We start from the raw sequence: 13,900 nt of genomic DNA on the forward strand, positions 1-13,900 counted from the left end.
ACCCAAAGTGGATTAATGGCTGGACATTGCAATACTGTTATTTTAAGAGGCATGGAGTCTGACTGGAGGATCAGAGAGTGGTCACTATAAAAATTATTATATTTTAAAGATGTCCAAAACATGAATATTTATTGTGTGTTAAATGTGTTGTATTGTGCCTTGTGTTTTCATGTTATGCTCATGAAATTCTATAAAAATGACTTTCTTTTCCTCTTGGAATTTTTTAAAGATATATCTGGTTATTCAGATGTCCTGCAAGAAACACTGGTTCCACTTATTCCTGAGGAGAAGTGCAGAAGTTCTGAAATTTATGGAACAGAAATCACAGAAAATATGTTCTGTGCTGGCTACTTTGATAGCAAATCCGATGCTTGTCAGGTAATGCTGGGTGTTGTGTCTAGGCAGGTGATAGAAATGTATTTTATTCAGAATGTTGCAGTGTTACAATTCTTACTTTTGATTTTATAGTGTCCCTAAAGAAAAGAACCTTATGTGACTGGTTCCACCTTCATTTTTTTATCATGTTCCATGTCAATTAAGATCTACAGAAGGGCTCCAGGGTATTATATTCCTCCTACCTTCACATAAGGCAGTGGCTGTGCACTGGAGAGTGTGTTGTTCTAGCTCCTGGGTGAGCCTGCAGGTGGTGGCAATGGATTGCTGCCCAGCTGACAGGGATGTGCTGGCAGGAGAAGCAGCATGAACCTGTGTGGGGCCAAATCCCAGAGCTCCTGTCTCTTGCCTGAGGGAAAATAAGGACACCTGGGTAGGAGGTGAGGAGCAGTGGTGAGGTTTGGAGGAAGGAGCTGAGGTTTCTACAGTGGAAGTGACTGAATGGTGTAGAATGTCAGTCAGTTGGAAACTATGTTATGTAACCTCAGTCTATCACGGAATGACCTCATGCTCTTACTACTTTGAATTATGTCACACCTCAGTTCTGAATAAGGATGCAGAATTGTGGTGATAGACGAGACTTCTTAAAATGAAGGATCAGATTATTCCTTACATAAAACTTCAGATTTTATCTACAGTTCATTTTGAAGGAGGAGAGTTGTGCTCTATTAGCATAAAGTCATGAAAAGGCAGCACATAGCTAATAGCTGGCAGTGTAAGTGGAGCAAGGAATATCATGTATACTGTGTGCTGGAAGCCCTGTAGAGGTCATAAACATATCCAAAGAAAGTTGTCAAAGTGAAATGGCAGCAGCCAGCAGTGGCTCAAGGCCAGGGCTGAGGCTGAGGCTGCAAGTGTTCACACTAGCCAGAGGGATGGAAACTACCCTGCCTGCCCAGCTCCCCTTGCCTTTCCCAGGAAGTGCAAACGCAAGAGACAGCATTACAGCGGATTGTCTCTCCTTGCCCTGGCAAAACAGAGATCAGGGATGAGAGGCAGAAAAGAAAGTGGAGGGAAGGAGAAAGGAGCTGCACAAAGACAAGTGGTCTGGAGAGAATTGCAAAGTCTGAGAAACGGCAATTGAGAGTCACAGATGTTGCTGAAGAACGGTGCTCATGACATGAAAACATTATTAGCAAATCAATAATTCATTTTCCCCTATTGTCAGACTTGTAGTGTAGTCTGAGGAGAAATAATGTAGATCTCTTAATGCAACAACAGATGCAGATGACCTCTGGGTTTTCTTAATGTACACTTAGGATATTAACCTGTAAACCATCTGTTATGTATAAAAATACTCCAAGATCAGGAAACTTCAAACAGACGATGTGTTTTCCTTGATTATTTTTAAAAGATTTTCTTGGAAACTTTTTAAAATCAGTGCACTGATGCCAAAATTGCAATCAATTACACTAGTTGTGAAAAATAAGCAAACAAGCAAGACTTCATCTGATATCCTTCACTTATCACAGAAATCTCCTTGTATAAAGGCAACATAATTTTCCTATGTATTTTGGTGGAATTTTCTTTTGAGATAAGAAAAAATATATTTCTCCTTGGTCTCAACTTAGAGTGATGGCTGCTTTCACTAGTACCATTTACTAAGTCACATTTTTGATTTCTAACATTTTAATTTCTCTAGAAAGTCAGTCTAAGAGTATTAATAATAACCCCCCCATCCTGAATGCTTTCAAGGTTTAAAATAAGTAGAAGTGTTCCAAATTAATCTTTGCTGTAGCGTAGTTTGGGCTGCTTTTTGGTTTATGGTTTAATGACAAGGCAAATACTCAGTAGCAAATTCAAACACAGGCAAACCCTCGTATGCCACATAAAATTACAGCATCCCACAGTCACAACGTGTGTCTGTATGCAACACCTTTCTTTGAAAACTGTCACGTTGTCTGAAAGTTGCAATAAACTGCATCGAGAAACTCTCCATATGCACCCATGTAACCCCTCCATGCAGTGCTGATATTACAAGAGTGCTAAGCCTCAAAGGCTCATTCACTTCCGTTGAAAATGATCTAAATCAACCATACTTTTCAGTAGATGTCTGAAGCTAAAAGCATTTCATATTTTTAAACAAAATCTGATATTTTGATACTTTTGTTTAATGTGTAATTAAAAGAATCCACCATTTTATTAGTGTGACTAAAAATGCTTTCTACAATGAAACTTCAGTAAACTGCTGCTTCCTTTTTTTTTTTTTTAAGTTTAAATCTCACGTGCAAACATTCCTATTTTAGTATTTTGCCAAATTGATCTTCTTCTGACTGCTTTCTATCAAATTAGATAATCTTTACTTACTTTTAATGCAGGGAGATTCTGGTGGACCTCTGGCCTGTGAGAAAAATGACATCTCTTACCTCTATGGAATTATCAGCTGGGGAGATGGCTGTGGCAGAGTCAACAAACCTGGAGTATATACAAGAGTGACAAACTATGTAAAGTGGATTAATGAGAAAATAGCCCCCCGAAAAACTAGTTGAACAATTAAATATGCTAACATTTGAAGCAGGGTTCAGGAGTCTTTTGGTTTTATTGAAATGGCATAAATATTTTATTATAAGCTGGTATGAAAACTGTCATGGTAATTCTCAGCAATTCCAAGCCAGACCACCAAAAGCAGGCCTGCTCTGGCTGATGTCAGCTCAGCAGCCTTGGTCTAGCATTCTAGGGCTGTGGATTGCTCAACATACATGACTGTCTTTATTTGTCTTAATAAAAAACCCCAAACGTGTCAAGACAGTGCACGAAAATCTACAACTCTCTGTCTGCTTGGTGGATTACATAAAAAGTGATTTGATGTATTTTGCAGTTTCTGTTGGAGCTGTCATCCCCCAAACCAACCTGTAACAACACTGTCCTTGTATTCTCAGTTGAAATAAAAAAATAAACAAGAGGATCAAAAATGAAATTCCCTCTCCCTGAGAAATGATCTCTTGAAGCTCAGGTCAAGAGACACCAAGAGAACAACGTAGGTAAAGCTGCTCCTCAGCTATCTGCAACAAACCAGTTCTGGGGAAAGAAACCAGAGGGTTTAGGTTTTGTTTCAACCAAACATGTAAGCATATTTTTATATAAACATATTTCTATGTTCCACTGACGTAAAACCAGGAATGTGCCTCAGAGCTCTGCTGAATCTGGTATGCAATTTTCCAGCAAGGTTAATGCAACACCTCCTATGAGCTCAAAGTTTTTCCCTGAAAAATGTTGGAAGTTGGAGCAGCTGATTTAGGTTGCTGCAGCCAGGACCTTTTGCAGACTGTGATCTGCTCCTTGCCCTGAGGATAGCAATGGAAATACTCACCTTGGTGATAAATCTCTAAACGTTTCTTTAATTTGACAGTGTTTTGAAGATGTCTTAGATTTTGTACTAACAAGTTGTTCAACTATTTAGATAATTCAGAAAGAAGGTTTCTTGTAACAGATTTTTCAACTGGATGGCTGGGGTGCAACTTGACATTTTCCTTGGGGATCTGGTGATATCACAAACCCCTGGCTTTACTGTCATGGTCTATGGAATTGTTATGGGAACAATCAAAGAAATTATTACAGTATACAGCTGTTTAGAGGCTGTGGACTCAGCTGTATTAGCAAAAACGGGCAGAAAATTACTTAACAGAAAAAAAAGTCTGACAAAGAATGGAAAATTCTTTTTTTTTTTTCCTATTACAGGGAACCTTTAGCCACGTCAGATATGTACATTTGAAGTGTTGATGTTAAATGTATTTCTTCCCTGGCAGTGAACATTTATGATCTCTCTTAAGGGTTCCAAGCAAAGTTGCATTTTAAGATAATAAAATTTTAAAGTGGTGCCTAGATATTCAGATGTGTTTTTTGTTTTATAGTACTGGAAGTGTCCTCATGGATTTCTTAGTAGTGGTGAATGTTATCTGCAGTTAAAAGAGACTTTTAAAGGAAAAATAACCAAAACCTGAATCTGTGTAGGTACAAATATACAACAATGCTAATCTAGATAAATGATGTAAACTGTTTAATAAAAACATTTACCCTCTGTTTCTTGGACTTAGTCTGTTATGTATAAAGGAAAAAGTCTTTGAATCCCTCTGTAGGTTGTTCTATAGGTTGAGAGCTGGTAGAAAGATGAAACAGCACTTAGTGCTGGAAGGCATCCGACAATCTCTCCGTTCGGGTCAATTTCAGCTGGTGGTGCTCCCAGTTTAACGCAAGTGTCACACACATTTCCAGTAGACAGATATAAGCACCTGGACATGGTTTTTAGCTATTGATACTGGGAGTCCCTAGATCAAAGCCCTTAGTTTGTTTTTCAGAGGCACTAAACACTAGCTTTAAAAACTGATATTCACCTCTGGGATCTTGATTTCAAAACAAACTGAAGACTCTTGTTGCCTGACTCTGCCTCCCTGGCCATTTGCAGTACGAGTCTGGCTTGCTTAGTGCCCTGAAATGAATGTGACCATGTAACAGGACTAACTGTACCTGCTGCTGAAAGACAAGTACTGCATCAGCAGGAAGGAACTATTTACTCTTCTTTGGAAGGGATTCATCAGGAACAGGTTTCCACTCAAGATGGAGCCATTCTGAATGTCTGTATCTGTTCTGTGACTTCAGTTTCACTTTGAAATTGATATCCATCCACACTATGCACAGTTTTGATCTTGCAGTTTTGTGTTTTATATATTCTCTTGGTCTTCTCTTGCAGTAAAGAAGGTGACTGTTTGATAAGAAAGGTGTTAGACTGTTGTTTCTGACAGTTTGTGCAGAGCTTTTTTAGCTGTTCTGTTTTCAAAATCTATGCTGCTTGTATCAGTACACAGCAACACCAGTACAAGCAATAACACACTTTTAAAGAATATATTGAATGGTCTGTTTTCTGCTCTAAAGGTCTAAATGAAAAATCTCCACCTGATACTAATTTGAATACTTTGAATGCATTGAAATTAATTTGTGGCTTTCAAAGCAGCCTGTTTGTCCACTGTTACTGCATCGATTCGGTGGAACTAAATGAAAACCATTTGAGCATCAGCTGTGTGGTGATGTATTATAGTGTATATAATACAACTGTATTATAAATGCAGAGTAGGGGTGGCAAGGAGATGTCCAGGTTATGTGAGATATCCTGACCTCTCACAGCCTGACACCAGTCACATTCCTATGGTGCACTCCAGCATCCGCCTCCAGCCTTTCTGTTGAGCATCACCCCATGGAAACTAATTCTCCATATTTTTCACTCCCTTTAAGTGATTTTTTCTTTGTTAAAATGAAAACCCAACTCAAATGTACTAGTGAAATTTTATCTGATGTTTTTCCTAACTCCATATTGAAACTGAATTAGAATGCAAAGCCAGTTGAACAAACACTTCCCTAATTCATTATGAAACACACTTAAAAGATGGTTTTATTAAATTGTATGTTATTCCATGCAAACTGACCAATCCAAAGGAAAGAAATAAATACAAACATCTAAAACCCCCCCTTCTATTATGCTACTGAAACAAAAATGTGCTGTAGGGCTGTTTAAAAAAAACCTGAAGAACTAATTACCATCAAATAAGATGCAGCAGGAGTATTTTTGGAATAATGGACTCTAATTAGTCCATTGCTGGTGGAAATAAATCTGAGGACATCATTAACACATCTTATTCTATTAATTGTAGCTGCTCTGGGTTTGGTGTAAGCGGGTTGTTATCTCGTGACAGTTGCATTGCAAAGAAGGAAAAAAAAAAGCGAGAAGAGTATTTTTATCTGGGGTAGTTGGCAGTGTCTTCTGGGAGCCAAGGAGAGCTGTAATTATACTTCTGAAAAGTGAAAATTGGGCATTATAAGGAAGGTGCGGGGAGGGGGTGTTTCAGCTGGCCAGAGGCGGACTCCGCTCCACGAAGGAAATCCGGTGCGGGCTTTGCGGCCGCCCGGGCGTGGAGCAGGCCCTGCGGTCAGCGGCAAAGTCCGGAGCCGGATCAGGGCGGGGGTCGCGCCCGGAGCGGATCCGCCGAGGCGGCTCGCGCGGGGGTGCGGCGCTCCGCGTGCCCCGGCCCGCGCCTCGCGCTCTGACACCGTGAGGAAAAAAATAATAAAAATAATTAATCCCCCGCCCCCCCCCAGCCGAGAAGTAAAACATGTGAACAAAGAATTATTGAGACGGTGCCCGGACCCCTTTCCCCAGGCGGCAGGTCGGGGGCCGGGCAGTGCCGCGCTGGCCGCCCGCCCGCGCGGGGCCCTAATAAAGCTATTTTGGAAGTGACCCCTCGCGCGGCCGGAGCGCGGGGCGGGCGCAGAGAGCCGGCGCAGCTGTCCGGAATCATGACTGAAGATGACGGATTCCGTGGTGGTGGAGGGTCACGTCAAGTTGAGAGACGGAAAAAAGGTCCCTGCTCCCGGCGCCCCTTCGGCCCGCGGGGGTCCCCGACCGCCGCCCCCTTCCCGGAGGGGAGAGAGCCCGCTCTCCCCTGCCCGGCCCCGGCTAACCCTGTCCCTTTGCCTCTCGTTGCAGTGGAAGAGCAGGTGGCTGGTGCTGCGCAAGCCCTCCCCGGTGGCAGGTAAGAGGGGCTCGGCGGTGGGAACGGGGCTCGGGGTCCCGCAGCTTGCCCGGTTCCCCGGGGCGAGTGCCCGCAGAGCCCTCGGCGGGGCCATCCCAGAGCTGCGCTGCCCGGGAGCCGCGTCCGGCCTCGGGGCGAGCTCCGGTGCTGGCTAAAAACAACGGGAAAAGTGACTTTCCAAAGCACAGCCACAGGATTTGGTGCCCGTTCAAAATGCACTTTTTAATTTTTTTTTTTTGTTTTTTGGGGGGGGGGGGGGGAACTTATTTCTTCAGGGTGATTGCTGGCTGTAAAAAAAAAAAAAGCTGGCACTGTAAGCTCGGTAGTTATTTTTGATCAGTGTTTTGACAGAAAATTTCACTTCAATTTAAAAATAAAATGACATTTTGAATTAAGGAAGAAAAAAAATAAGATCGTTTCCATGTTCCTGAAGGGGAAATTGAAAACGTTACACAGAGTTGATGTTTTACTGCTGCAGAGGGAAAAGTAGGCTTCAGGTTTCCCCATCTATTCCCAACAGGGAAAACATTTGGGCCCAAAAGTGTATCTTTCCAGGGCTAAATGTTGCCTACACTTAGAAAATGTGAATTGCATTGCTGCAGAATGGATTATGGCAGCTTTTCTAGGCTCTTGCTAGAAAGACTGAAGGCTTCTTACTAATTCTTTGTTAACTGAATTGTTACGGTAATTTTTTAGTGTTCTAAATACCTGTATTTCATCTGAATCTGTGAAACCTTCCTGTGCGAAGGGGCATCTGGTCCTAGAGCTGGTGGTATCTAGAATATGGGCCTGAGTTTCTAGCCTGAGTAAGCCAAGTTTGAAAGGGTAGATGAGGGAGCCTGACTGATAATGTAGCTTATTCCTCAAAAAAACTTTTTTTATTGTAGTTAAATTAGCCAGGTTTATACAAAAAGCCCCTGGTGATTTGCTTTGCTTGGTATGCAAACCATAGTCATTCTTTCTTCAGACACACAACTGTATTGCAGAATGTTTAAATACCGTGGTTGCAGCTGTTTTTGCTAACAGGTGCACAAAGACAATTGGGGATCCATGCAAAGCTCTGCATTAGTTAGCAGACAGTTCAGTCTTTCAGTCATTTTTCATCTGTGTGGAGATTTGGCTGTTCCTTGCCCATCTGAGAGCTGTGAGGGCACTTCAGCAGGGCTGGGAGCACCACCCCCCAATATTTATAAAATGGTGCATGGGGGTCTTTCTCTTTTGTGGTTTGTAGGTCAGCTTAAGCTGTGGATGTTGCAGCTTTGATAGTGACCATTAATTTCATCTACAGCTGAGTGTTGTGTGATAGGAAAGGAATGTAGGGGGAAGAGGGCTACTTTTGTCAGAAATGCAAAAGGTGGGAGAGGTCGCTCCCCTTCTCTTGGCCTTTGGGTTTGCTTGTGAAATGCTTGCTTTTGCCATGGGACCGTGGCACTTGAACTGCTTTCTTCCACTGCATAGTTACTGTGTAATAAACACCTCTGGGAAGAGGTTAAAAACAATCGGTGTCACAAGCAAACACTAAAAAATAAATAAAAGGTTTGGCACATAATGGTTTTTAGCAATGGCTGCTGTGTAGCATTTAACTGGGAAACCTGAGCTGATGGTAACAATCTTGCAGTGCAGTCGGCTCGCCCTTTAGTGGTTGGGTAATCTGTGAGCTACTGTAAGAATTTCATTTGTGGTTCAGTATGTTCTAATGAAAATACAGACAACAATAGCCTCTCAGTCTTTAGAGTCTGTAATGTGAACAGCCATCCCAGCATAGCTCCTAATGTTCAGAATTAATGAGTCAGTCCCTGCCAGACTCAGGAGAGGGTCTGAAATGCCACTGGACTTTGAGTAAAATAGGGAAGATTTATTACTGGGTTCCTTATTTCTGAGCCTGCAGATTACCCTTGAAACACCCCTTCAGTGTTTGCTTCCTGAAAACAAGGACTATCAACTACCTGGGGGTGGGCTGGGAAAAGAAATAGGAGTCTTACATTGACTTACTTAAGCTGATCCTGCAGTTGTCTAAAGCACCTTTGTATTGCAGCAGAGTGCTGAGAACTTTGTTATGGTCTATGCTCTGCCTCATCATCTCTGACAGTTTTGCTTCTTTTAGACTGTTTGCTCATGCTGGTGTACAAGGATAAATCTGAACGAGCAAAAGGGCATAAGGAGAGGAGCAGCATGACCTTAGAAGACATCTGTGGCTTGGATCCTGGGCTCTCCTATGAGGGCTTGAATCACACCCTCGCAATCATCTGTCTCTCTCAAGTTGTGATGTTGGGATTTGAGAACAAGGAAACAATGTACGCGTGGGATGTACGAATACGCTACAGTTTGGGGGAAGGTAACCTTTGTCTTCTCACACTATTTTTTTTTTTCCTCCACAGGGTAAAAAAACCAAAGAAAAGTGAAGCTAAAATGCAAATAAAAAGGTACAGTTCAGGACAAGATTGTCACTCATTTGAGAGTGTTCTCCCCCTTAGATGTTAAAGCAGGTATCCCTTATGATAGGTTTTGACTACAGTACCACCCAGTACTGATGGAGAATAATGACAGCTCTTAACTTTGGGTTTTGATTTTGACGTTGACAGTGTGTAGCTTTGAAACGAAGTGATCAAACTTCTACTTCTGTTGCTACAATTGACTCAGGGATTCTGGCAATGGGACTCAGAGGGAGCCTGAATTAAGAGATCCTGAGTAGAACTTTGCCAGTTCAGGCCCAGTTTGCTGATAAAGCTCATTGCTGCTAGTGTTCCATTTCAGAAAGAGACTTCTTGCAATAAGGAGTGCAATCAGACACATTCTTTCCAGCTAGCTTCACCTTTCTCCATCATTCTATTTTACTTTCTTGATTAGCGGCTCTAAAATGTACCATGGTGAACAAAGAGTGATAATGTTGGTAATCCATAGTATCTGTCTTATGTTTGTTTAGTCATAACTAGGGAAGGAGGGTAGGTGTGTGGGAGACACACATTAGCAATCTTTTTCATTTGTTACATATGCTCTGCCATCTGTTGGGTTTGTGGGCCCATTTCTTTGCAGTACATATGTAGAAAGATGGCCTGGGAATTTTACAGTAAAAATATCTAGAACTATCAGAAGTGAGATGTGTGGATGTACCTCTCGGCTATCAAATATGGAGCCTTGCATAACAGAAAAGGTTAGAGGGGGTTCCTGAACAGTACAAGCATGAATAGCTGGAGTAGTTGGTGCACTTTGATGATACAGCTCTATAGTCTTCCAGTGCTATTTTTTTTTTTGAACTAGGTTTGAGATCTATATATATAACATAGACTTGTCCTAAAAGCTGAAGGAGTATTTGAATATGACAGAGTAGGTCTGTTTTTTATGGTCTTGCATTGATGCAGTCCTGGAGTAACCTCAGTCCGGCTGTGACAATTATGGTTGTGATTGGAGGACATGCAAAAGCAGGGAAGAGGTTTTTTTTCATGGAAAGATGTGAATGAGTAGGAATAGAGCCTACTGGGTTATGACATGTCCAGCCATGGAGTAAAGGTGAAGTGGGAGAGGTGGTGTGTGGAGGTGAAGAAATGCAGAAGAAAACAAGAATAATTGGTTGAACTGGCAATAATTTGTATAAAGTTAATTGCAGAAAAGCTTAGGGGAAGGAGAATAAATCAAAGAATAGAAATTTTTTTCAGAGTTTTGTCTTCCAGTGCATGTTCAGTTAGGATAATGAAGTCAAAGTGAGTCTAGTTTGAGGGGACAGAAATAGAAAAGAGAGAAGATGTAGATGAAGAGAGGATGGTGGCTGGTGTTTTTCTTAAAGTGTAGTAAGGGTGCCTTTGTGTGCCTTGAAAGTAAGGTGGCTGGATGATAAAAATAGGCTAGGGAGAGATGACCTCAGAGTCTGGGAAGCAAAAAAAAAAACAGTGAAAGGAGTTGACACTGTTCTTGAATGAGGACCACAGAATGGAGGCATTCACACTGGAGTTCCCATTGTTTTCTCTCAGTTTTTAGGAGATGAGGTGGATGTGAATTCTGAAATGTGCTTGGGCCTACAACTTTGAGAAGTTAGCATACTGCAGCTCAGTGCATAGCTGTGAAAAGGAAAAGATGGGCTGAAGAAATGATGAATTTAAGTAGTACCTTTTGTTCAGGGATATACTCAGCTCTGTCTTCACAAAATTTTTTTTATAGATTAGGGGAAGTGAATGGCTGGGGAGAATTTTGAAGAGAACTCCAATTTACCAAAAAAGCAGTATATGGAAAAACTTCATGTTCAAATATTATTTTTCCTCTACTTTGGCTTTGTTCAGATTTGGGTATGCTGTTTTTTGACAGTGGTCTAGAATTTGAGCTGGACCTCTTTGTTTTCAGCAGCTGTTGTAGCTTGCAACCGATCGTGTGAGGAGTGAGCTCCATTCCTCATTTATGAAGTAGAAAGAATCTTGATGCTGCTTCTCCCATGGTTTAATTGCCAGCAAAATACTGGGCAGAGTTAACTGAGCAGAGGAGTCCAAATGACATTAAAGATTCCTTTCTGAGTGTTATTGACCACAATGGTTTTGCTGTCTTTTTCATAGCTTATGTTTAAGCAGATTGCGTAACAACTGCGTGCCCAAAAGGGGACATCGTGTGACTATTGATTTGCTCCCTAGCAGTGCTACTGGCAGAGCTGTAAGTAGAGCTGTGGTTAGTTAGATCTATCTCTGTCTCCTTGCACATTTCACTCGAATGACTTTGTGGCTAATTCTGCTGGAGCCTTAGGGAACTTACCAAATGCATGTCATAGATGAGGAGTTGGCTTACAGCTTGGATCGTGACTAAGAATATAGCAAGTAGTTAGATGAGAAGCAAGACTCAGACCTAGATGAAATTCGTGATGCTTGAAGAAGCATGGGCAAGAAACAGGGAAGAGTGGATGTAAGAGCTGAGAGTATCTGGAAGTTACCCTGTAGATTTCATAGGCAGGGAGCTGTTTGTGTGATCTTTGATGCATAACTAAAAGCCAAATCTATGTGCTTTCTTTCCTCCTGGAAATAGAATAGTCTCGATGCTTCCCTCTACCAAGACAAGTGTTGTTCCTTTTTTTTTCTTGATTTGTTGTGGTTTTTGTTTTTATTTTGTTTTGTTGGTTTTTTGTTTTTATTTTGTTTCGTTGTTTTTATTTTTTGTCTCTGATCACAATATGAAAGAAACTAGAGCAGTAGTGGAAGTCAAAACAATTGTTTGAGAATTATATGCTTGCTCCCTTAAATTGCTCCCTTTGAAACACTGAGATTTGAGCTCTTGAAATGATCCCAATAACTTATTATTCAGAATGCATTAGTCCTGGAAGAAAATGGGAGACCAGCCTAGAACAACTGCTACTTTAGGTAAAGATACTGCAATACTGGAGTTGGGATTTGAACCTGGATTTTGTAAAATTGGATGAGATAGGTGCTCCTTTTTATTTCTCCACTGATTTAAAATTCAGGATGTGAAATGTGAAAAATTAACTGACATCTAGAAGTGTTTGTTACCTATAAATCACTCAGTTTCCTAGTAATTTTAAATGTCTGGGCATCTACCATCACCAACTCCTGAAAAAATCACAAAGGTGGAAAAATGTAATTTTCCTCATTTTACTGCTAGGGAGGAAGTGAAGCAGTTTATTAAAGGTTGCAAATGAGTCAGCGATAGAGGCCTGGTTAGAACTTGCTTAATTCTTTGAATCTTGGCTTTTGGATTCCTTGAGCACCATGTCATTTGTGTGCATGGATGTAGGAAAGGAGAGACACAGGTTAGAGGAGGAGACAGAAAGCAACCCATGTAATGATGCAAGGATCGAAGAGGTATGTGAAGTCTAGGCTGGATACTGACTAATCTGACATAGGGTTGGCGTGGAAGATTTAGGAGAAATTAATGCAGCATTGCAACTTTAATAATTTGTAGCATTAAGCCAAGATATGATGGATTTTTTCCAATCCTAAACTGGCATAATAGGGAGTAATGGTCTTACAGCTACTTACCTGTGGCTATCTGGCCTCCAGGTCTTTATGGCAAACTCTCATGGTGTGGGCAGGGCTTGGTCCAAGTACCACAGCTGAACAGAATGACTTACGCAACACTTATATATCCTGTAGTAATTTTTTTTTTTCCTTATTTGAAAGTTCATAGATTTCAAGTGTTTGTAGCCCCTGGCACAAAACTAGAGAGTGGGCCTGCTACTCTGCATTTCTGCAATGACATCCTTGTCCTTGTGAAAGACCTTCCTCCCAGTGTCATGGGGCAGTGGAAGCTCTCAGATCTGCGTCGGTATGGAGCCGTCCCGAATGGATTCATCTTTGAAGGGGGTACCAGGTGCGGCTTCTGTAAGTACAAATGGAACCTGTCTTCTAAATGTTGCTTGATGCCTTTTGCAGAAGTGTAAATGCACTCTCATTTCAAGTGGAGACTGCAGAACCAGCTGTGCTACTTTGTCATACAGGCAGCCTGTTCTGAGCAGGCTTCAACCCTGGTGTTCAGTAGAAATGTGACTATGTGGAGTCCTGGCTGAAAATCGGCCTGTGGCGCTCCAGAAGATGTTTAGTCAAAAGCTGCTATTGAACAGAGAGCAAAAATAAGGTAATGAACTTTTATGGCTTGTGTTATGCAAGAGATAAGGTAAAATGGTTTAATGTTCAGATTATTAAATTATGATTAATTATTTTGTTGTTTGCTAAGGAGAAAGTGATATGGAGCTTTGAGGTTACAGGCAGCATCGATGTTCTCATTGTGTAAAGGCTAATTTCTAAATCCCATAGAGGACTTCTTGTTCCTAAAAGTTAGACAACTGTCTGGTCCCTTCCCTGTTAGTAGCTTTGTAACTTTATGGGGTGGGGCCGTGTGATTTTTGGGGTCAAAATGAAAACAAGCGAGCTGAAGCTAATTTCTATATCCAAGTAGCTAAGATACACCTTTAGATGGAGAGAAATCTCTTGTTCCAATGGCCAATTTAGTACTTCTCAAATTCTCGCTTCAGATAAAATATAGAGTTTGTATGCAAGACC

At 41.4% G+C, this 13,900-nt stretch overlaps 2 protein-coding genes across 4 annotated transcripts in view; both read left to right on the forward strand.

Annotated features, from left to right (window-relative positions):
• Positions 1 to 4,422, forward strand: part of HGFAC (HGF activator) — a 41,509-nt gene extending 37,087 nt beyond the window's left edge. The window contains exons 13-14 of the mRNA XM_048305141.1: positions 230 to 378; positions 2,712 to 4,422. Coding sequence (XP_048161098.1) covers positions 230 to 378; positions 2,712 to 2,882 — 320 coding nt within the window. The 3' untranslated portion in view covers positions 2,883 to 4,422. The remainder of the gene's footprint in view (positions 1 to 229; positions 379 to 2,711) is intronic.
• A 1,913-nt stretch (positions 4,423 to 6,335) lies between these two features.
• The window catches only part of DOK7 (docking protein 7), a 59,122-nt gene continuing 51,557 nt past the window's right edge, over positions 6,336 to 13,900 (forward strand). Inside the window, exons 1-4 of one of the 3 annotated variants that reach the window (XM_048303519.1) lie at positions 6,338 to 6,742; positions 6,869 to 6,914; positions 9,004 to 9,249; positions 13,022 to 13,222. In XM_048303519.1, coding sequence (XP_048159476.1) covers positions 6,689 to 6,742; positions 6,869 to 6,914; positions 9,004 to 9,249; positions 13,022 to 13,222 — 547 coding nt within the window. In that variant the 5' untranslated portion in view covers positions 6,338 to 6,688. Of the gene's footprint in view, positions 6,915 to 9,003; positions 9,250 to 13,021; positions 13,223 to 13,900 lie in introns of all 3 variants that reach the window. The other 2 variants (XM_048303520.1, XM_048303518.1) reach the window with 2 other exon arrangements.

The sequence above is a fragment of the Corvus hawaiiensis genome, chromosome 5, assembly GCF_020740725.1.
Source record: "Corvus hawaiiensis isolate bCorHaw1 chromosome 5, bCorHaw1.pri.cur, whole genome shotgun sequence".
Classification (NCBI taxonomy): domain Eukaryota; kingdom Metazoa; phylum Chordata; class Aves; order Passeriformes; family Corvidae; genus Corvus; species Corvus hawaiiensis.